General features: G+C 39.1%; 3 protein-coding genes across 3 annotated transcripts; all 3 read left to right on the forward strand.

Annotated features, from left to right (window-relative positions):
• Positions 1-844: 844 nt before the first annotated feature.
• Positions 845-7754, forward strand: LOC131936178 (kielin/chordin-like protein). Its single transcript, XM_059293090.1, has 9 exons — positions 845-1287; positions 2549-2696; positions 2798-2958; positions 3282-3423; positions 3883-4139; positions 5174-5321; positions 6012-6190; positions 6292-6433; positions 7367-7754. Exons 1-9 carry the CDS (start codon positions 916-918, stop codon positions 7624-7626), a joined length of 1809 nt encoding a protein of 602 aa, XP_059149073.1. The 5' UTR covers positions 845-915; the 3' UTR covers positions 7627-7754.
• Positions 7755-8271: 517 nt separating this feature from the next.
• LOC131936156 (kielin/chordin-like protein) lies at positions 8272-9980 on the forward strand. The gene is made up of 3 exons (XM_059293066.1): positions 8272-8485; positions 9134-9281; positions 9754-9980. Exons 1-3 carry the CDS (start codon positions 8360-8362, stop codon positions 9978-9980), a joined length of 501 nt encoding a protein of 166 aa, XP_059149049.1. The 5' UTR covers positions 8272-8359.
• Positions 9981-12812: 2832 nt separating this feature from the next.
• Positions 12813-14813, forward strand: LOC131936150 (von Willebrand factor C domain-containing protein 2-like). The gene is made up of 3 exons (XM_059293059.1): positions 12813-12984; positions 13164-13311; positions 14679-14813. The coding sequence occupies exons 1-3, from the start codon at positions 12865-12867 to the stop codon at positions 14801-14803; spliced, it is 393 nt and encodes a 130-aa protein (XP_059149042.1). The 5' UTR covers positions 12813-12864; the 3' UTR covers positions 14804-14813.
• The last annotated feature ends 8183 nt before the right edge of the window (positions 14814-22996 follow it).

Here is a 22996-nt window from a genome sequence, read left to right on the forward strand (position 1 = left end):
ATAACGAACGTTCGATCTCGCTTACGAATTCAGCAACAGTCTATATACATTGGACGAAGTGGTCTAGTGGTAGAGAGCTGGACTACGAACCCGTAAGTCTCGAGTTTGAATCCGGGTTCAAGTCAGTAGACCTCACTGAGTCCACCCAACTCTAATGGGTACCTAACTCACGTTAGGGAAAGTAAAGGCGGCTGGGTATAGTGCTGACCACACTATCTCTTCATATGCCGAGGTCACAGAAACAAATGTACTCTACTTCACTTGCCCCATAGACCGTCAGGTTTGAAAGGGAAACTTTAAACTTATATACATAGACATGGAAAAGATTAACTGTATTCTGAAAAAGGTATCGAAACCTACTTCCGTAACCGAACGCTTCAGGTTTGATAGGAGTTCGAAAATATGTCACTGGTCGATAAATAGGCAAATTTGCAATATTTGTTGTGGAGAATTTTTGAAAACAGAAGGTTTACTTTAGATGATCCGATTTTTAAATCTTTTTTTCTGTCACCTGATAAGAGTTAAGATAATACATAATCAATAGCTTCGTGAACAGAACATATCAGTAGTCGACCTTGACAAACACATTTTAAAAAGAGTTTTGTTGGAATGTTTGATATAGAGTCACCACCTACGTTTCCACAGCTGTTGTGATCGTCGAATCTCGGAAGGTCACAAAAGGGAGTATTGAGTCTATTTTTTTTTTGTGTGCAAAAGTAATAATTCTTGGAATTACCGCCATCTGTAGGAGCCAAAATAGATTTGATTTCCTTATATGAAATTGAAGTCACATTTTAATAATCTAAAATCAATTTGTATCACTATTTGCTTGACGTCGAGAAAATCCACGTATAAAAGAAGTATTTAACTTTTTGATTGCACAGATTGCTGGCTGAGGTTGTCACATGAAATACCATGACGTCTGTGAGGACTTTCGCGTTTTTTCTGATGTTGTCGGTGCTGTTTGTTTACGCCACGACTGCTGTGTTGCCTAGCAACACGACTACGACGAAAAAAGCGTCACCCACGACGAAAACAACAACCACAAAAGTGCCAACAACGAAAAAAACAACTACCACCAAAGCGCCACAAACGACGAAAACAAAAGCCACCAAGCCACCACCAACGACTAAAACAACTACTACAAAAGCACCACCAACGACCAAAACAACTACCACCAAAGCTCCACGCACGCCCAAACCAACCACAACGAAGAGGCTCCCGACAAAGAAAACAGCGACGACGACAAATAACCCTACCACAACACCAAAGCCAGCTAATTGTGAGGTGAGTTTTTATTATAACATAAAATCACGTTTTAAGTTGTGTGTTATGCGCTTATAGTTTTATCTATAAAGGCAATTTAGAAAATTGGTTTTGGACGCTTCTTTCTTGCTAATTCATTAAGTCCTTCTGCTCCATAATATTTCGTATTTAGTACTGTAAATTTTTTCGGGCGTACATATGATGTGCGGCCAAGTCAAACTACCCCTCACCCAATACAAGAGTCCACAAAACTCGACAGGCCTGTGACTACCACCGACCCCCCCCCCCCCTCCCACCTCCCAATGCTATCCCGCATAGATGTCTTTAATGAAAGTCCCAAAGTTTCGGCACTAATTCAGATCTCAGAACTGGGTTTCATGTTGGCTTAAAATGTTTTCTAAAGAGTGGGGAAACCAATTCGTCTAGTGAATATACAGATATGTACTTATATATATATATATATATATATAGTGCTACCTCGAGAGACCAGTTAAGTGCGTTCAGTAACATAGCTTGTATGTCAAATTGCTAGTGTTTCAAAGCAATTTTCTGAATTGAAATTAGTTGAAGAATCATTAATCTGTTCGAGCCCGCAAAGTACCACTTTTGGATGTTGTTCATTAGTTTTTTCGTTTTTTTTTAAATAAGAAAAGAAAAGTGCATTAATACATAACAAGAATGGTTTAATATCATAAGATAGGTATATGCAAAAATATTTACTGGATTTAGAAAGTGTATTTTCCTTGAAAATTAGCCAACTTGAGCTTACTTAAGATGCTTACGGAGGTTTAGGCCCAATGTAGGCCCAGTGTAGGCCCAGTTCACTTAATCACTGTTAGTTTTTAAGCTCTTTTGGTCACATCGATTCGCTTACTTGATACACTCACTACACTTTATTCTTAAGGAGACTTAAACTTCAACGGATATAACGAAGCCTAAATTATACTTTCGCTTCATTTTAATCAATGCTCTTCGCTGTTCTTTGCATTTTTATGCAACACTTTCCAGATTCCCCCCCCCCCCCCCGTTTTTTAATGCAGGCCTTTAAAATAAACCTGTCCAAGGAGGTGTGTTTTTCCCTTCCTTTCAGAAGGGCCGCAAGTAAGTTAGGTAAGCGTCATTAAATAGCTCCGATACACAAGCAGTTGCAACTTTTTTGGGATTTTTTTTACAACGAACTGTTAAACCCACTAATCCAGTTACTGCTATCTCATACTTTGCTCGTGTGTCTAAGTTTTAGCTCGCTCGATCGCCCATACGTAAAATATTTTGTATGTCCTAGGACCTAGTTAACCCAGCCGAAGGACATCCATGCATGCACTGCTGGTGTTATGAGGGCGAGTACCAATGTGCTGTACCTGGCTGTCTACGACCCAGGTGTGTTGACAGTGTGAGCGATCCAAAATACTGCTGTCCTGTTTGTCCTAACGGTGAGTGTTCAAAAGTTCTTTTAGTAGCTCAATGAACGTCTCAGTATCACGAGTTCAGGAAAGGATGTAAGCTAAACACTTCAAGACTTATCTTTTTTTAGGCGATAACTGTGAAATGAATGGCAACATCATCCCTAGTGGCCAAACCGTTACTATCAAAGACGTAGGTCAGTGTTATTGTGTCGTGGACGAGTATGATGGCTTGCGCCCTGAGTGTGTTCCTGTGACCCCACCGATGACGACACCATATAATATGTGTGAGGTAAAGTTTTAAAATTAATTACATCCTCTAAATATGGTTTAGGTCGTTAATAATAACAAACTGATCAGGGGATTTGAGGAACGAAAAATATGATTTTTAAATTGATTAATAAAATCAAAATAAGTGAATTGTTCTGTTACAGTCTTGGGTATTTTAAAAATAAATAAAAAAGTTTGATAAATAAATAAATTCATATATATATATATATATATATATATATATATATATATATATATATATATATATATATATATATATATATATATATATATATATATATATATATATATATATATATATATATGGCGGGCTTTAATCCCCAGGAAAATGTGGACAACACTGACCCCTGTTACAAGTGCACGTGTGAGTACAACGAGAAACAATGTTACCACATGGACTGTTTCATGGACCAATGTGCTGACGGCTACACCGAGCCAGGAGAATGTTGCCCGACATGTCCCAACGGTGGGTGTCCGACAGAAAATAGATACATGTGTCTTAAGCCATATATACTAGTTCTAACCAGAGGTTCCTTTAGGTGTCTCTTCGGGGACGCCTGCGTCCGCCTCCCTACCCCGAAGCAAGTCTATCCCTCCTCACCCAACCCCTAACGAAATAGAAGAAATTTATCGTTTTTATAGAAAGAAATACATTAACCAGGGCCCGGACGAAAATATTTGGAAGAAACTCTTTTAAAATTAATACTATTAGTAAACTGCTATTATGTTTGCAGAAGGTAAAGATTTATCTTTAGACCTAGTTATTCATTTGGCTATTGTAGCGTAAGTTAGGTACTCATCATTGCTGGGTGGACTCAGGGGCGTTCAACCCGGATTCGAACTCGAAACTTTTCCCACTACATGCGTAGCTTTAAAGTTACTACATACATTTTTGTTCAAGTTTTTAATCAGACTTATTTTACAGGTAAAAACTGTGCTATTGGAGGTACAATCATCCCCGTAGGGGCCATCGTTTTTGTCGAGGGCTATGGCGAGTGCTACTGTGATATGTATCAAGACGATTATCGGATATACGCCAAATGTAGTGCCCCCACCGGTTCTCCTTCGACCACACCCCAACCAGATCCTGTTACCCAGCCCAGGACAGACCCGTCTACCCCGTCCTGGTCACCCCCCACTACCACAGCCTTGTCACCCCCCTCAACACCTGGAAACTGTGAGGTAAGTGATAAGGGTACAATATGATGATAGTTAAGTCGTGACGTGATGTCAACTCTTTTTATAAACCTCAGGTCTAATGACCACAACACATAAATACTCTATCCTCGCCGACCACAATCACGTCATTTACTGACATGGGAACATTAGCACCGTGTTTTTGATAAGCTTTACAGAAGAACGTGCGTGGACTAAGAAGCTTACTTGTCAACCCTGGTTCGAGATCAGCCGACCCCTACCTGCCTCACATGCCAAACATTTGAGCCACTGCACCACTCGAAGAAAGTCATTCATATGTTAAGACTAAAGCCCCAAGTCGGCCACTTCGTAAACTTGCTGAGTAGTTTGAGAAGTCGACAAAATCATCGCACAAAATAGATGACGTATTGCAATCGTGCAGGAATTTCATATCGAGATTTGAAGCATCGGAGTAACTTAGTTTTGCGATTTTATCTGTATGTCTGTGTGTCTGTATGTCTGTATATCTGTGTGTCTGTATGTCTGTGTGTCTGTATGTCGTATGTCTGCGTGTCTGTATGTCTGTATGTCTGAGTGTCTGTATGTCTGTATATATGTGAGTTTGTATGTCTGTGTGTCTGTGTGTCTGTATGTCTGTGTGTCTGTATGTCTGTTTGTCTATATGTCTGTGTGTCTGTGTGTCTCTATGTCTCCGTGCCTGTATGTCTGTGTGTCTTTGTGTATGTATTTCTGTGTATGTATGTCTGTATGTATGTCTGAGTGTCTGTATGTCTGTATGTTTGTGTGTCTGTATGTCTGTGTGTCACTGTGTCTGTGTGCTTGTATGTGAACACTGTTAACGTTTCAGTTATGATGACGAAATTGCTTATACAATAATAATAATCGAACAACTTTTGATCGATTTCCGGTAACAAGAGGTACTACAAAGGCTACGTAGTTTCGCACTTGTTGATGAATCTTAGTAAAACATTTCTTCATTCAGGTGTGTACGACCAGATCCCACTAACGCGCAACGGGTAGTTTTTTTCATAAAATTGTACTAACCTCTTTTTTTCAAGGGTTTGAACAACCCAGCTACGGGCGATCCTTGCATGCACTGCTACTGTACGAACGGGCGGTATGAATGTATCACTGGGGATTGTGGGACACCCAGGTGTTTTGACAGCGTCAAGAAGCCTGGTGACTGTTGCAGAACATGTCCCAATGGTGAGTATTTGGTGAGGTGGGGCTGACTGATTGGTGGGTGTTTGGTGTGGTGGTGATTGGGGATGGTGAGAGGTTGGTGTGGTGGTGTTAGTGGATGGTGAGTGATTGGTGTGGTGGTGTAAGGAAATGGTGAGTGGTTGGTGTGGTGGTGTTAGGGGATGGTGAGTTGGTATGGTGGTGTTAGGGTATGGTGAGTGATTGGTGTGGTGGTGTTAGGGTATGGTGAGTGGTTGGTGTGGTGGTGTTAGGGGATGGTGAGTGGTTGGTGTGGTGGTGTTAGGGGATGGTGAGTTGGTATGGTGGTGTTGAGAGGTTGGTTAGCCAATCTCGAGTGCTGGTGATTTTGTGTTTGCTTTTTAATGCCGACGAATTCAATAGTAGACAAGAGTCAATTTATAGTTTAAGTTTACATGAACGTTAATTCGTTTACATAATTCTTGAAATACGTGTTTCTTCAACTAAAGTATTTTAGTAGTATTTATTTCAGTATTAGGACAATTTTATCGAAATGTGAATAAGGTCTTTCGAAATATTAAAACATATTTCTGTTATTAACTAAGGCACACATTGTGTTTACTATTAGCGCGCTTCCGGTGTAGTAGTAACAAATACTAAATCCTAAAAATAAAACTTTGAAAGAATTACACGTTGTTCGGATGAAAGAAATTGTGCATCCAACATATTTGACAGGTGAGAACTGTGCTTTTGAAGGCTGGGTCATTCCATACGGTCAGACAGTGTATGTTCCTCTCAATGGTGACTGCATCTGTGTAGAGGTCGACCGTTACACGAGAGAGCTAGGTGTGCATTGTACCCCTGTGGAAATGACCGCACCTCAAGTTGAACTAACGACACCTGGATGTCCAGATGTAAGCAGTTTCTTTTTAAAATGATTCTTCTGTTAAAAATAAGATTGAATGAATGTTATAAAGTGTGCTGAGGGTGGTAAAGTGGTGCTTTTGGTTGGCAGGGTTACATAGATAGCAGCAATCCCTGCCGGAGGTGCGAATGTAACAGCGGTCAGATCCTATGCTACACATTACCCTGCCCTTTGGGACTGTGTGTCGACGGCTACACGGAGCCAGGGCAGTGCTGCCCTACGTGCCCTAATGGTGAGTAGAATGCTAAGCTCTAGGCACTGCTGCCAATTTTAGCACAAGACTGCAAATATGACTGAATTATACCAGGCATTTCCTGTTCAAGGATTAGCATCTCAATTTCTATATTTTAGAAACATAAAAATAGAAGACTTGTTGTAAGACGTATACAACCAAGTTAATAATTTTAAAATAATTATGACTTGACTGTAAATCCCATGCAAGTAGACATTGAAAATCAGAGTGGGTGTCCGTAAATAGTGATTTAATTTTATACAACCCATCTCTCCACAACATCACAAGTCAGAACCGGCTAAAGGACGACACTACAGTCTAACATCAAGCACCTTCCCCAACACACACAAAAACACAGACACATTAAAACAAAAATCTTTTTTCTAAATTATGAATGTAGCTTAGACACACATTACTATCCCCTCCACACTTCGCCAAGAAAACCTCTAACCCTTCCAAGGAGTGTGAGACCATTGATGGACGGTGCCAAAATAATCAACTCTAATCAAATTTAAACAAACAATAATTTAGTAACACACTTGTTCAGTTTAATAATCTTTGTACACTACTCAGCTTGTCGTTTTAGTGTATTTATTCTACTTGTCACAAGCCTTTTCTCCTACCTATTTCATGGCACACACTCAAAACAAAAATCAACCCTTGTTCCTGTAATTTCCATAATTTTATTGGTTCATAAGAACATCGCCTTCACTTCCAGACATCGCCATGTTATTCGCGCCCTATCTGCCTCTCTCCTTCCTTTCCTTAACGCATGCGCACACCCACCTTACATTTTAGATCCACACCGCCTTTTTTAAGATACACATTCGGAACATACATTCATCTACATTTAACTGTTACACTACTTATACACTCACAAATGGTACGGTTAATGAATAAAAACTGCTGAATATTTAATTCTTCTTCTCCCAGGTCGAAACTGTATGGGCTATGGTGTAATACTCCCCTACGGTTCACCAACGTTGGTTGAAGGTATCGGCTACTGCTACTGTGAGGATGACCCTTATACGTCTTGGATGGGTAGGATGGTGGTTAAGTGCTTGCCATTACCCACAACAACACCATGGGCGGACACGACTGAACCTACTGACCCCACCCCACAGGGTGAGACCAACAGCCGGCCTGCCAGGAGTATCAGGGAGACTATCAGAAAGCTCACAGCTAGACGTTGATGTCAGAATCTGCTAGCAGCTAAAGAAACAGACACTAACCTGGCAATATAACTTACCCACAATAATAATATTGTCTTGTTACACGCTTAATCTTTGAAATAATAATAAATAAAGCGGAAGTGATCTCACAGAAACATTGTCGTGTATTCCTATATAATAATAATGTTTGTAATTGAACTTGTATTGCAATCGGCCTGTATAAATATACAAGTTTGTGACAAAGCTTCTCGTTTGTCAACAAAAACACAATATATATATATATATATATATATATATATATATATATATATATATATATATATATATATATATATATATATATATATATATATATATATATATATATATATATATATATTTATATATATATAAATATATATATATATATATATATATATATATATATATATATATATATATATATATATATATATATATATATATATATATATATATATATATATATATCAATATCAATATCAATCTCTTCAAAGAAGAGATTAAAGTCTCAGCCAACATTTGAAAATGTTTTCTTTATAAGATAGACAGCTGTTTTCAAATATAATAGTGTAGCTTATGTCATTGACGCCACATCTTTACTGTATTAATCAAAGCAGATTTATCTACATTCCATTGGGATTTTGACAGACGCGACAACTTTCCTGGTTAAAAAAAAACAAGGTTTTAATTTTATTTATTTCATTGGTAAAGTTAGTGTGCTGCTGTACTCGCCATGAGTAGAATGTGTTTTGGTGAAATACTATCCACACGCCTGTTGTTGATGCTAATGTTGATTCTCAACTATGGTAGTGTGAATTCAATTCCTGTCACACCAGCGCCTAAGGCAACAAATTGTGCTGTAAGTGGGTTTATATTAGGTGTTTCAAATGTCGTTTAACCTTTATTGAATTTTAGTTTAACATTCTAAGGCTAGACACATTTTCTATTTTCAACTTTTCTTTCTTCGTCTTCATTGTAATGTTGGAAGGGATTCCCCAACACAAGTATTACGTGTCAACTTGTTATGTGCCAAAATGGGCCGTTGACTCCGATTTTATTATCATTTTCTTTTTGGATTAGGTTCAATAGCCTTTGTCCAACCAAGAACAACTTACAAGACAGCATTTGTTTTATTTTGGAGTTGTCTCCCCCCCCCCCCCCCAAAGAGCTGTTGCCCCCAACTATCGAACCTTATCTGGAGATTCGAACTCGATATTTTCGGTTTAGCAATCATGAGCTTTACCACACTCGACAATGCTGACCCAACCCCCTTGTTTTAAACAAACCATTTAAGATTTGTAAAGATTTTTAAATGTTGAAGTCAAATTAGATTTTTTTTAAAAGTGCAATTTGAAATGAAAAAAAAAAACAACAATCACAAACCAATCCAACAATACGGGTACAGTCATTTAAAATGAGGATATAATCACTATAGAAAGAATCTTCTAATCAACAAACCCAACAGGCTAATAAGAGACAATTTTTTACCATTTCAACCAACCAACAGGGCCTGACCAACCCAGGGTTAAACAACCCGTGCATGCGTTGCTCCTGTGTGGACGGTCAGTTCGAGTGTATGATCGAGTGCTGTAAGGGCCTGGAGTGTGTGGACGGTGTAATTAAACCTGGAGCCTGCTGTCCAACTTGTCCTAACGGTCAGTTTATTCGAGCTTTTTATTTCGCAACAAAATATAATTTAAAAATTTTTTCGTTACTACCGACTAAGACAAGACGACACAAAGGGTTAATTATGTAGAATCAATTAAGTAGAATCAATTAATTAAGTAGAATTTACCTGGTTCTATGCAGCTAAGGACATGCAATGATTGTGTGGTCAGCACTACGGCTAAACGAGTTTTGTTTCTTTGGAAAGAAAAAAAAAAGACGTCAAATTGAAACCAATGCCGGGAGTCGGAAATAAATCTTTTGATCTATTTATCTTGTACTCTGCAGCACCCGTATATGATGTCAGTTTTAGAAAAAAAAGTTGACATTTTTTAATACAATTTTATTTTAATATTAAAAACTACATGTTTATGTATTGACACCACGTTTTAATTGTTCAATGAACACATAAAATAACAAATTAAAACAACTGTAATGCTTTCATATATTTCTACTCCTCAGGTAAAAATTGCAAAATAAACGGCCGCATTGTTCCCATTGACAGCAGGATTGTGATCCCAGGACTTGGCGAATGCCTGTGTGGCCCTCCGGGTGAAGAAGGTCCAGAAACTGTATGTTTCCCAGTTACACAGTCCCCAGTGACCACCACAACAACCACAACAACAACCACACCAAAGCCCGCCACACTCAAACCTAAACCTCTCAAGCCGGTTAATACTTTGATGTAAGTTTTTTTTTTAATTATTGTAAGTTTAAGAAGAGCGTCTGAGACGAGGGGTGAAGTTCAATTTTCTGAGCTTCAAACTTGTGTTTGCTGTTGGAATATGTCACGTGCTAGAGGTGTGAGATGTGTACGGTGAAAATGTCTAGCACAAGCTACAGCTTATACAAAATTAAACGTATGACACCAAGTAGGTACATCCTTGACTCGCCGTGTGAGAGGATGTTTCGTGGTATCAGCCATGAGTACCGGTCTCTCTTGGGGGTATCTAAGAGCCAACGTGTACTGACATATTGTTTTTGTTACTAATCTTTTTTCAGTTTTGACGAATACTTCAGAAGAAATTTCTTGCAACGTACATTTTAAATAGTAACACAATTATATCTATAGAAAAATCGAATAATGTTTTGGAATTTTGTCATAAAAATTAGTGTTAAAGATGAGTACTTAAAACACAAAAGGGGAAATAAGTTAGTTGTAGCGTTCCTGTTATAAGTCAAAGACATATATCCTAGAGCAGAGACGGCCTTTTAACATTTTTAATCATGTTGTAATTTAAAACAAAACTTGAAGAATTAATGACTTAGTATTATTTTAAATCACAGGTTAAGCTTACTTTTCTATGTTTACATTAGATAAAAACAAACACGGAGTAAAACTAGCTTAACTACTTAAAATATAAAGAAATATTCATAGTCTTAAAAAGAAGAAATTAAACACGTTTTCATGTTTTAGAAAACTAGGTAATTAAAAAGTCTAGTGACAATTTTAGCGGAATTTCCTTAAAATAGTTCTGTCGTAGCGTAAATCAAGAGCAGGGTTAGTAAAACCATTGGTTAGTTATTAAAACGTTTTTTATTAATTTTTTTTTCAGTATTTTACATGTTTTATTTACAATAGAGTTACATAACTAAAATCCATTGCGCGCCTAGCTACCGAACGTGACGTCGCAGCCATTGAACGTGATGGCGCAGCTATTGAACGTGATGACGCGTGTGGTGTGGTTGGATAAAAGTGCCTACTAATTCGGTCCAAATTTTAATTAATACAAAAAATTTTCTGTGACCGAACGAAAGGATATTTTTGAAAACTTTCTTCGGCAATGTTGTTCTAAATTATGGCAGGAATCGATTGGTACATGTTTCAAGTCGCTAAGTGGTCTGGTTGCCGAGATATGGGCCAAAAACTGCATTTTTTCGAGGTTTTTTTGGCTTTTACGGGAAATCCATGAAAGAAAACCGGAATTTTTTTGGCCTATGTTCATCCTCGTAATTTGCTTAACATAATTGTTTTTGGAACTAGTCCTCGATATTGCTTCGTTGAGGAGGAGATACGACTTAAAGCTGCGGACACACATCCATTCATTCATACATTCATACATCCAGAAATGACGGGTTAATAAACGCAATTCTCCAGAATGGAAATTGCGCTAAAAATTATAAATTTTAAACATGTAGGCCTATTTGTTATCATGAAATGTTTGCAATACAATTTACGAAAAGGTTTTTTCTATTACAGCTTTCGAGACATTATGGCTTAATTTTTCTCTATTTTCAGTGGATACAGTATTTATTGTAGATGTCTTGCTATATGTTTTACTTATCGAATTAACGTCATTTTTATGCAATATGTTAAATAAATGTACTTTGCTTCTCTCAATGTTGAGTTCCTTCTTGTGTTCTGATCTACAAAATGTTCTGACTTTCAGGTCCAAGCGCGTGAAGTACCTGTTGCCTATTTGAAGCTCCAGGAAAATCAACTCTCTTAACAAATCAATTCTAATGGATCATGATGTAAATCTACCTGTTTTATAAATAAAGCAATTCACATTTCAGAAACTCGCTGATGTATAAAATACTTCTGTATTCAAACATTTCGCACACATTAAAGCGACGTGCTTGAAAATGAACATCGTAAGGGTATTGTTTCAAGGTTTAAAATCTTGGATCTTTGTCTTGTTGAAGTTTCATAGCAGACGTATCTGGTGCTATCTGCATATCAGTGAGGTATGTTGTCTTAGTTTCTGCCGCAAGTACATGAAAAGCGTGTGGTTCCTTCAATGAGATCGTTCGTTTTGTTGTGGTTGTTGTTGAGGTGGGCCTATTATTAAAAGTGTTGATTTCGATCGAAGTTCCTACTTTTTATTTCGTCTAATAGCCGCAAAACAAGCATATATATAGATTGTTTTTCCAGAAAAAACATGGAGTCGAAAATGTCATAGAAAATGATATCAATTTACCAAATTCTAAATAATCTAATTTTTATATTTGAAACTAAATCCACCTAACTGAAACGGCCCTCAGTTAATGTTCACTCTGGGGGCAGTGATGCTTTCACGCAGCTAGAGTATTACTGCACTATGTGCACCAATGATGAGTACTACACCAAACACAGGCATCCCAGACAGACATGTCCAAGACTTAAGTAAATCCGACATTTACTGTGTAATGTCTAGTAGCTGGAACTGGAAACATTAAAACTTAGAGCAATTAATTCGCCCTGATCAATCAAAAAGGAAACTTGAAGCAATTAAACATCCGCGAGAATTAAAAAAAAAAATGGCGTCCCCTAATTTTTGCAACTAGCCACATCTGTTTAGAATATTTGCATTCTTATGTAGATTTAACTTGTTTTCGTTAAAACTAACAGCACGACCAAAGCTTAATGTGATTAGCAGCTGTGTGGAATTAATGTGTGCGTGATTGACAGCTGCATTCACGTGGAACTGTCCAGCCTATTTCCATGACATGTACACTCATGCATTAAATTACAATGGATTGGTCTACATGTCGATGTGTGATTGATTGACCCATACAACACTACTTAAAGCGGACTGCAATGTTGTCAAGTAGATTATTGCGATAGTAGCAGCTAGCCTGTGGAGACTCACCATGTACCGTGGTAAAATGTTGTCGTCACATGTGGTGTTGTTGATGTTGTTGTTGTGTCTCAGCTACGGTAGGGGGTTGTCAATTCCTGTCACACCATCACCACAACCCACAGACTGTGAGGTAAGTTACTTCATTATCACCACAACCCACACATCTATGAAACGTAAATATTAAAAATAATTAAGGCATGAACTATTTTTTCGAATACATACCCTGTATTACATATTGTGACATAATGATAAACTATCACTCTAAAAAGAGTGTTATAGTATGTGCACAATTCTTCATAATGTACTCAGGGTCTGACGAACCCGGGGTTAAATGACCCATGCCAGACATGCACATGTGTGGACGGTCAGTTCGAGTGTATGGTAATGTGTTGTGCGGCACCTGAGTGTGTGGACAGTGTTAAATCGCCTGGAGCTTGCTGTCCATACTGCCCCAATGGTTAGTTTTAATTTTTTTTTTTAATATTGTAAAGGACCAAAGACCATCTAGTGGACCAGGGTCTCCAAACTTTTCAGCCCGAGGGCCGCATTAACTATCAAATTTCAGCCCAAGGGTCGCATTAACTATCAAATTTCAGCCCAAGGGCCGCATTAACTATCAAATTTCAGCCCGAGGGCCGCATTAACTATCAAATTTCAGCCCGAGGGCCGCATTAACTATCAAATTTCAGCCCAAGGGCCGCATTAACTATCAAATTTCAGCCCGAGGGCCGCATTAACTATCAAATTTCAGCCCGAGGGCCGCATTAACTATCAAATTTCAGTTCGGGGCCCGCATTAACTATCAAATTTCAGCCCGAGGGCCGCATTAACTATCAAATTTCAGTTCGGGGGCCGCATTAACTATCAAATTTCAGCCCGGGGGCCGCATTAACTATCAAATTTCAGTTCGGGGCCCGCATTAACTATCAAATGTCAGCCCGAGGGCCGCATTAACTATCAAATTTCAGCCCGAGGGCCGCATTAACTATCAAATTTCAGCCCGAGGGCCGCATTAACTATCAAATTTCAGCCCGAGGGCCGCATTAACTATCAAATTTCAGCCCGGGGGCCGCATTAACTATCAAATTTCAGTTCGGGGCCCGCATTAACTATCAAATTTCAGTTCGGGGGCCGCATTAACTATCAAATTTCAGTTCGGGGGCCGCATTAACTATCAAATTTCAGTTCGGGGGCCAGTTTCTTCCAGTCATGTCTTTGATTTTTCTGGGCCGTAGTTTGGAGACCCCTGATATAATTAAAGTGAATTATTTTGCACTTGTTAAAGTTAAACATATGACTGAAACAATGTTAACTAGGTTATGCTCCAGTCATCAGATGCGTTTGCTGATTTCCTGTCGTTAAAATAAGACAAATATTTCTAACCCAACTTCATATTGTGCTATTTAAGGTACGCCAAGTGGTGATTAATCCTTTTATATCGTCCACTACAGGGGTCTCCAAACTACGGCCCGCGGGCCGGATGTGGCCCGTGAGGCCCTCTCATCCGGCCCGCGGAGATCATTTTGTTCACGGAAAAAAAAACGTTTGTTGGTGATGGCTGAGGAACTTTGCCCAGAAAAATCAAAGACATGCCTGGAAGAAACTGGCCCCCGAACTAAAATTTGATAGTTAATGCGGCCCTCGGATTGAAAAGTTTGGAGACCCCTGAATTATATCATTCAGATAATTCAATACTAATAATAATAATACGTTTTGCAGAGAAATTAGATTCACCACAGTAGTTTTAGCTGTATAAAACACTGAATTCCCACAACTTCCTTCTACTATTTTACTTGTCTTAGTAATTAAATTTTATGTACTCAGGTCCCAACTGTAGAATAGAGGGCGAGATAGTTTCAGCTTCCAGCACGGTTACCGTCCCTGGCAAAGGACAATGTATGTGTGGTCCTCCCGGTGATGGGGGACCTGAACAATTTTGTTTCAACTAGCCTCACCCAGCCAGGTGAGTCCTTCAGGTAATGGGGGTGGGGGGGGGGGGGGGCTAAACAATTTTGTTTCAACTTGCCTCACCCAGCCAGGTGAGTCCTTCAGGTAATGGGGGTGGGGGGGGGGCTAAACAATTTTGTTTCAACTTGCCTCACCCAGCCAGGTGAGTCCTTCAGGTAATGGGGGTGGGGGGGGGGGGGCTAAACAATTTTGTTTCAACTAGCCTCACCTAGCCAGGTAAGTACTTCAGGTGATGGGGGGGGGGGGAACCTCAACAATTTTGTTTCAACTAGCCTCACCTAGCCACGTAAGTACATCAGGTAGTGTATCGTAGGTTGTTGAACTCCATTACCTGAAGAGGTGTGGTTAGCGGTAGTGATTGGTTAGTGACAATATGCGGTTAGTGGCGGGGTGTGGCTAGTAGCAGGGCATAGCATCTCTAGCCTTCAAGACTCAGGTTCAAATCTCTAGAGCCAACATTCAACAAACTACGAGAACAAATAATTTCACATTTATGACGATGTGTAACGAGGCGGAGGATAGTTTAAAATTTAAAAATTAAAATTCACGTCAGACTTCTAAATTTAGAAAGTAATTTTAAAAAATGAATTTTAACTGTTTCGCATTTAAAACAAAATATTACAGCTGATAATAGCAGTTTCAACTGTATAAAATGTGCATCAATTTTCTGATGGTGCTCTTGATATCCTTGACTGTGAAAATTCAAAGCTAAGCTCGACCGCGACCTTCCACATTTTTCCAAGAGGTATTTAGTTAACGATGGTGTTCGACGCTTACAAACGCCGAGACAACTGCAATTATTTTCGTCTAAACCTTAGCTAAGTTTGATGGTGTATCATCAATATACATACCTTGTTTACCATTTAACATGACAGTTTGTTTCCACAATGAATGTTTTAGTTATTCGTTTGCTTATTTTTTTTATTTTGTCCTTTCTTTTCAGGTAGAAACTAAAATACGTTTCTACAAGTATTTCTAAACTTCTTGCTTGAAGAATGAGATCAAACCTCCACCCTACAGATGTAACCAATTACTGCTAATTAGAAACATAAGGCACATTTTTCAATTTCTTTAAAAAATATTCGCATTATCTTTATTATGTGATGTTAAAACAAAATGATAAATAAAATTACAAATTCTTTTTAAGGTTGATGTTTCCTTCATATCGTAACTTGGTGATTTTATTTGAACTGCAAACAATATGTGCGTGTTTTAAAATAAATTTATTTTAGTACAACAACAAATAAACAAAAACATCAACTCCTAGTACATTTTAGGAGACCATTTATTTTTGTATGTTGACGTTTAATAAAATTCAAAAATAGTAAATGCAGGTACAATAAAGTAGTGAAGATAGTATCACGTGAAGGTAGTATCACGTGATGGTAGTATCACGTGATGGTAGTATCACGTGAAGGTAGTATCACGTGATGGTAGTATCACGTGATGGTAGTATATATATATATATATATATAAGTAGTATAGTAGGTCGTGTTTGGGTCGTAAGAGGAGGAGGAGGCGAGGGGGAAGAGGAGGAGGAGGAGGAGGAGGAGGAGGAGTGATTGATTATTTTGACCGTTATTGATTGATTTTTGCCCACCTGTTGCATATTTTGACCGTTATTGATTGATTTTTGCCCACCTGTTGCATATTTTGACCGTTATTGATTGATTCTCGACCACCTGTTGATTTGTGTCCCTGTTTTTTTGACCAACTATTGATTTTTTTGCCCGTTGTTGATTGTTCATTAAACAACTGTTGATTATTTTGACTAGTAGGTTATTGTTTTGATCGGTATGTTGACCACTTGACCACTTGTTGACCAAAACGATTATCATAGAGGAGGAGGAGGTTATTGTTTTGATCAATTGATCGATATATTGACCAGTTGACCAACTGACCACTTGAGCTATTGTTTTATTAATGGTTAAATAATAATGTTATACATTTTGTTGACCAGTGGACCAACTGACCAGTAGTTGACCAGATGATCAGTTTATCGGTTGTTGACCAGTTGCCCATTTGTTGGTTGTTTTTATTGACCTGGACGACAGTCCGACTTTAACAGTATATCGTAAAATAGTATTTCACCACCCTCCAGTGAGGGTGTGGGTGGGGGTGACGCGGGTGAAACCCGGGGTCGGGTGGGGGAGGTGGTAGCAGGTGGTACCCCTTCCCTTTGTGTGTTGCAATCTCATTCTCCCTTTGTCTGAAGTCTGTGTGATCATGTCCTTTTGTGTGCCGCTACTAGCGTCATACTCAAAGGCAGGTGCTGTACCCCATTGTCTAATCCAACTCACGCGCCTTTACTATCGATTTTTTTTTAAAGTCATGTTTAAACATGTTGACCGTATAAAATCTTTGTTGAATAGGACTGATGGATGTCGAATTCTACTCGTCTTAATTTAAAGAGATACAACACGTGCCAACAGCCGGGCGGTTATTGCCCCCTTCCTGGTTTCTACTTGGTTGTTGTGTTTATGGCTTGCGTTTATACACACACACACACACACACACACACACACACACACACAACTTACACACAACTTATATCACAACAAAATACTTCTTATATTTTATGAATTTATTTCAACTTTCTCCAAGTCATCAAACGCTTTTAAAATATCATATCTCAGGGCGAGTAAACGTTCAAAGGCTACACGAGAGAGATTAATTCCAGAATTATTAGGAAATTTAAGATCTGTACCATCCATAAGATCTCTAAGATTTAAAGTGTTTTTGTTCATGAATTGACTAACGATAGCTACTTTATAACCACTGTCATTCGTCGTTCGTATTTCCGTCACTTTATTACTACTCCTGGCCACAAGTATCCAATCTTCACTAGACATCTTGAAAGCGCGGAAATAAACGTTTATAATTAGTCCCAATAAGTGCAAGTGTTAAACGTGATATAAGTCGATCGTTAATATATTGTCGAGCCGGTAACGGTGAAAAAGGGTGGAGAATAAGTTTTAGGCTAGCTCCCCGAACTTTCTTCAAAACAAAATAAACTGCGTATAACCCGCAGCTGTTGGTTACAATGTCTTGCAAAACTCTTGAATTGTAAACGAATGGTCTGTTTGAATTATTTTTTATAAAAGTCAAAATGGCGGGTTCACGCGGTGGTAATCCAAAACTATCGAAATAAGTAAATTGCGATAGACCATTGAAAAAAAGACCAACCCAGTGGCTGCCTTCATCCTTGGACGAATCTAAATTTATAATGAACGCCGCTTGCTTCGTTCTATCGATACGAGTAGGTAGTTGATCGCACGCTACAACACCAAAGAGATTTGTGCGTTGTACAAATAAATCTGCGGCCAGTATACTTTGTAGTTCTCTTGTGTTCATTTTCGTTTATAAGACGCTTTAGGCGGTGTAATCTGTCAACACTTGTCTCGTTTTTGAAATTTCTAACACCGAATCTAGTTCAGCATACGCAATAACTTGAATAGGTTCAGTTGTAACTTGTGAAAATTTAAGTTCAATAGAAACAGGTCCAGATTTAGCCAATTCAAATTGTTCACCATCCAAAAGACTGGGGCTTAAATAAAAAGCAAACAAGGTATAGCCGTTCTTAAAGTGTTTATAGTCTATTCCATTCCCAGCATCTTTTCCAACCATACCCAGAGAGAGGTTACTATTGAAAAATGCTCTAATGGCTTGATTCCTATCAAAGTCCATGACCAGTGGTTTTCCCGATAACGATCGTCCATCAACGCTTACATTTAAATACGTCAAGTGAAAATGTTGAAAATTGAAGGGGTTTTTCGTGTAACTACCATTAAAGGCTGTAGAGGCGACTAGACCGAGGACTAATCGGGTGGGTGTTTGACTCATATACAAATTGTCTTGATTGTGACTTAACATTCCTTTCGGTATAGCAAAGGTCTTTATAACAACGCGTTTAAAAGGGTATTTTGCATTCATTCTCGTTAAAGCCTTTTCATGCGCGATAGAAATCGCCGGGTTAAGTCTGGCCTTTCTAACCACCAATGTTGCGTGCGTTATCATCGCTTTATACCTCTTGTTTTGGTCTGCTGTCAAGAGAGTGAAACTGTCTTTTGCGGGTGTAAGTTTAATTTTAATGTCAACCCCATTCAACATATAGCGATCTTGGGTGAAAATGTCAGAGTGTATACGTCCCATCATATCGATCTCATGACTTTCAGCAGCGGTGGTGCGGCGAATCCTATACCCATCATTATTATCATCTTTGAACTCCTCGAAATAACACGGTGTGTCCATCGCATATAGAGCAGCTGATAGAGACCCATTCTTGGCATCTTCCCCGTAATTTAACGTAGCCTCCAGATAGGCGCGATACGGATAGGTGTTCTCACTAGCGGTGATTAGTGTGTCGTTGAGAGAAATATCCACTTGGGAAAATAAACTGTGCAAAAAATAATTGACTGGTGCAACATCAGAGTCCACTGATATGGGATCACCATTCGCTAAGGTCACCTTAGCGCGCACATGTAAATACGTGTTGAACAAATCTAGATAGTCTTCACTGTTGCCAGAAATTGCAAATTCTATAGGTGCACTTTGTGCCAAGGATGCGAGGGGGTGTATTTCAACAAATTGACCCTCCTCGACGGCAGTTTGTGTCGGGGGTATACTAAATAAATCCAATCCAGAATGTAAGCACTCACATGAACTTGGATGAATAAGAGCCATGGTTAAGCAAATATATCTGAATACTTGGGATGTTTCTTCTTTCGCTTAGCACACGCCTTCGAATGATTGTGACTTGATCTGTGTGCTAGTTTTATTCGTTTTTCAAAGGGTTCACCTGGTGGTCTCGACAGCGCACGCTTTCTTCTCAATCCGCTTCCTGATTGGTTTTGTCCCAGGTGATCAACGGCGCCTTGTAATAAACGATGACCAGCTTCTTTGGCGTGTTCTTTGAACGATTCTCCAATGTTTCTTCCCGCTAATGCATCGTTTGCAACATGCAACCCGGTACTAACACCTTCTCTGAGTAAAGCCTTACCTCCCGTCTTTAACCAAGGGAGGACCATTCGACCTAGACCACTAAAGAAACTACCAATACCGTGTCCTCTCTGATTTCTTCCACCGATAAAAATTGGTAAACCATGACCGTACTGGTTACAGTAAAAATCTTCGTACAATTTAGGGTTTCGATGTAAAAGGGTATGTTTCACCATGGTGTGAGTTATTCCAGATCGAAATGTTTACGTGTTCTAAAATGTAGTGTCAACACTGACGTTCCACTTGTGAATGAGAGAGATTGTCCCAACTCATCGCATAAAAGTATTTCCACTGTGTCGAATGAAAAGCGGTTCAGGGGGATGTAGTGGGGTTTGTCGTAAATACGAAAAACGGAACTTGGTTTCTTCTCAACGATCGGTACGGTCCGAAGCAAAGGGACCATTACATCTCCAACCGGTCTCGCTTCTACGAGGTCACAATAGACGAATACAATTTTTACTTCGTCTTCCTCGATATGTTTCTCTGTAACTTTACCCGGAACAATCATATAGGCGTTCAACCAGTCACGGACAGTACTTTCTATTCCCGATGCAACTACTTTGACGACAATTTTCTTAAATCCCTTATTACAGTCTGAAATTATAATTTCCACTTTTCGTTCATCTACATCTCTTTTTAATAGTTTTTTTATAGCGTTGACAAGCAGGTCGATGTTTTGGTATTTGGTCTGGCGTAAGCCAAATAGAAAAAGGTTAACGTCTGCACCTTCTTTGATGGAATGATACTGGAGCCAAACTTCATGTTCTCTAATCATACAAAATGCATTCGGCATTTGAATCTCGACCAGACCAACCTCATAGTGCGAATTCACATCGATAGTCTGTGGTAATTTAACGAAGAAATGCCCAGCCTCATTGTCTGGAAATACATTTGGTGATGCATTGCTAGGCAGGGTGACATAAAAACTCATTGTAAAATTTTGGTTCTTGCAATGGTTGGGTTAGGTAAAATATAACCGAGACAGCTGGATAACAACACGACCCAAAGTTTTCCCTCTTTGTCGTCGACTGTTCCACGCGTCAAATTAAATAGTGAAAAAGCGATGACGACAAATATAACCAACATTTGAGACATGAAAACAATTTCCGGTCGTGTCCTTAGTCTACCGATCCAGCTCGAAATGGTCGAACCGATAGAAGACGTGGTGGATTTGGGTCTCACCTCACTCCCACCGAACGGTCTGAGCGTTTCTTCCAACACGGTCTCATCCATGCTTAGGCTTTTCACTGTTTCAACCATCGTTAGTCTTTATATTTCGAAATGTCTCTAGCTGAAATCCAACTGTTGAATGAAGGGTTATAACCGAACCACTTGACTAAATACTCTTTACCACTGACACCCTTTCTTTCTTGTATAATGTGTTCGATGCGGTACACATTTTTGTCCCCCACTTTCTGAAGCTCTTCTTTGTAAAACGATCCTTTCAATTCTTCACCCGAATCATCTTTTAAGACGTACGTTACGGGTGTTGTTGCGATAACTCGGCTCACCGTAAACAGTTCTTCCGTCCACGAAGGCGTATACCCCTTTTTAAAAGTGTGTCTGCTTTGCCCTATCCGTACACGATCACCTTCGTTAAATACTTTTCGATAAGTAATGTCCACTGGTGCGTATAAAGTATTCCACACCCTTTCTTGATTATTCAAATTAACATTCACGGGGGCCATGCGAATACTCCGATGGTATGAATGGTTATAATTGTTGATCAAATCGGCTACCACATCGATGTAACGAAGACGATTTGTTTTAGTAAAGTACCGCCACATTTTTTCTTTTAATGTGCGATTGAATCTTTCAACTATAGCCGCCTTAATATCTTCATTCTCAGTGGTAAAGAAATGAACGCCCTCTGCTTTAAGAAATTTAAAAAATGTCTTGTTGACAAATTCACTACCTTTGTCTGTTTGAAAATTTATAGGTTTTCTAGTCGAAAATATTTTACGCACAGCCTCCACTAGCGCTTTACCCGATTTTTTCCTTATCGGAATTGCCCAGGCGAATTTGCTAAACACATCGAGGCAAGTCACTAGGTAAGAAACGCCGTCATTGTCCTTTCGTAACGAGCGCATATCTATGAGATCCGCTTGAAATTGTTGATTTATTCCACCTGTGATGGTGGCGCGCCTTTGAAACCGTCGCCGAAGGGGTTTATGTAACGTGTAGGTATCCTGATGACTTAACCATTCTTTAATTTTTTTAGTTCCAATTTCAGGGTGTTTAAACACACCACCGTAGGCACCTGGTCTACTGGGGTCATAGTAATGTCTTGTTAGTGTTTGGTTTTTTCCCACTCGTCCCATTTGGTAGTACTTGTTTTAGTTTTCTTACTTCTGGTACGTTTCGATGGTGGAGTTTTTTCTACGTATGTCTTTTTATTTTTCTTCAAGGGGCGAACTTGAGAGTCAGGCGAGGCGGTTTTCGTTTTAGGTTCAGAGTCGGTTATGTCGATCGTTTCTTTTTTAGGTTCAGTTATGTTTTCTTGCTGTTTTGAAACCTCGGTCGTTGGTGTATTCACGGTGGATGGTTTCACATCGACTAAACCTAGGGGTTTGTTTCTATAATCGTTAAGTCGCGTCGTGTAGAGCTGTAGTGTCTTTTGATATTGTTTCACTTTGTCGTGTGGTGACAAATCTTCCCTATTTAAGATATGTTCCATTTGCGTATCCAAGAGGCGTAGACTATCGTTGAGTGTGTCGGGTGGTACATAGGGTTTTTGTTGCATAGACTCTAATATACGAGGATCCATTAAAATCATTTTTCTGGCCATCCTTAAAATCCCAAAACACCTTTAAGCACACCAAGGACTGGTCCGAGTAAAGCACCTATGAAACCTCCGTTCTGCAAAATTTCCTTTCGTCTTTTGACGGTCAATTTCTTTTTGCTAAGTTGTCTCAAGCTCGCTTTGTGACGACGTAGACGTCTCTTCTGAACCGGTGTGAGGGGAACGTTGCCTTTTAAGACATTGTGACAGCACTCGCATAATGTTTTTACGAGGTGGGGCGAAGCATTTTTGACAACTGCTTTCACGACGGGTGGTTTTGCCCGAGCCAATAACCTTAACATTTCACCTTGTCGTTTTACTGACTCAGACATGTTTGCTTTTTTATTTTGGAACGTAAACAACTTGTTGCTCGTGAGAAAAGATACAACTACGT

This window comes from Physella acuta, unplaced genomic scaffold (assembly GCF_028476545.2).
Source record: "Physella acuta isolate Inbredline_101_S28 unplaced genomic scaffold, ASM2847654v3 ptg000170l, whole genome shotgun sequence".
Lineage (NCBI taxonomy): Eukaryota > Metazoa > Mollusca > Gastropoda > Physidae > Physella > Physella acuta.

What these genes read in the sequence shown, in the direction of transcription:
- LOC131936178 (XM_059293090.1), top strand. Translation starts at nt 916, where the DNA reads ATGACGTCTGTGAGGACTTTCGCGTTTTTTCTGATGTTGTCGGTGCTG. An exon ending in TTGCAGAACATGTCCCAATG is followed by an intron (nt 5,322 to 6,011) that starts GTGAGTATTTGG and finishes CATATTTGACAG; the next exon opens with GTGAGAACTGTGCTTTTGAA. An exon ending in CGACACCTGGATGTCCAGAT is followed by an intron (nt 6,191 to 6,291) that starts GTAAGCAGTTTC and finishes TTTGGTTGGCAG; the next exon opens with GGTTACATAGATAGCAGCAA.
- LOC131936156 (XM_059293066.1), top strand. Translation starts at nt 8,360, where the DNA reads ATGAGTAGAATGTGTTTTGGTGAAATACTATCCACACGCCTGTTGTTG. An exon ending in CTAAGGCAACAAATTGTGCT is followed by an intron (nt 8,486 to 9,133) that starts GTAAGTGGGTTT and finishes ACCAACCAACAG; the next exon opens with GGCCTGACCAACCCAGGGTT. An exon ending in CTGTCCAACTTGTCCTAACG is followed by an intron (nt 9,282 to 9,753) that starts GTCAGTTTATTC and finishes TCTACTCCTCAG; the next exon opens with GTAAAAATTGCAAAATAAAC.
- LOC131936150 (XM_059293059.1), top strand. Translation starts at nt 12,865, where the DNA reads ATGTACCGTGGTAAAATGTTGTCGTCACATGTGGTGTTGTTGATGTTG. An exon ending in CACAACCCACAGACTGTGAG is followed by an intron (nt 12,985 to 13,163) that starts GTAAGTTACTTC and finishes TAATGTACTCAG; the next exon opens with GGTCTGACGAACCCGGGGTT. An exon ending in CTGTCCATACTGCCCCAATG is followed by an intron (nt 13,312 to 14,678) that starts GTTAGTTTTAAT and finishes TTATGTACTCAG; the next exon opens with GTCCCAACTGTAGAATAGAG.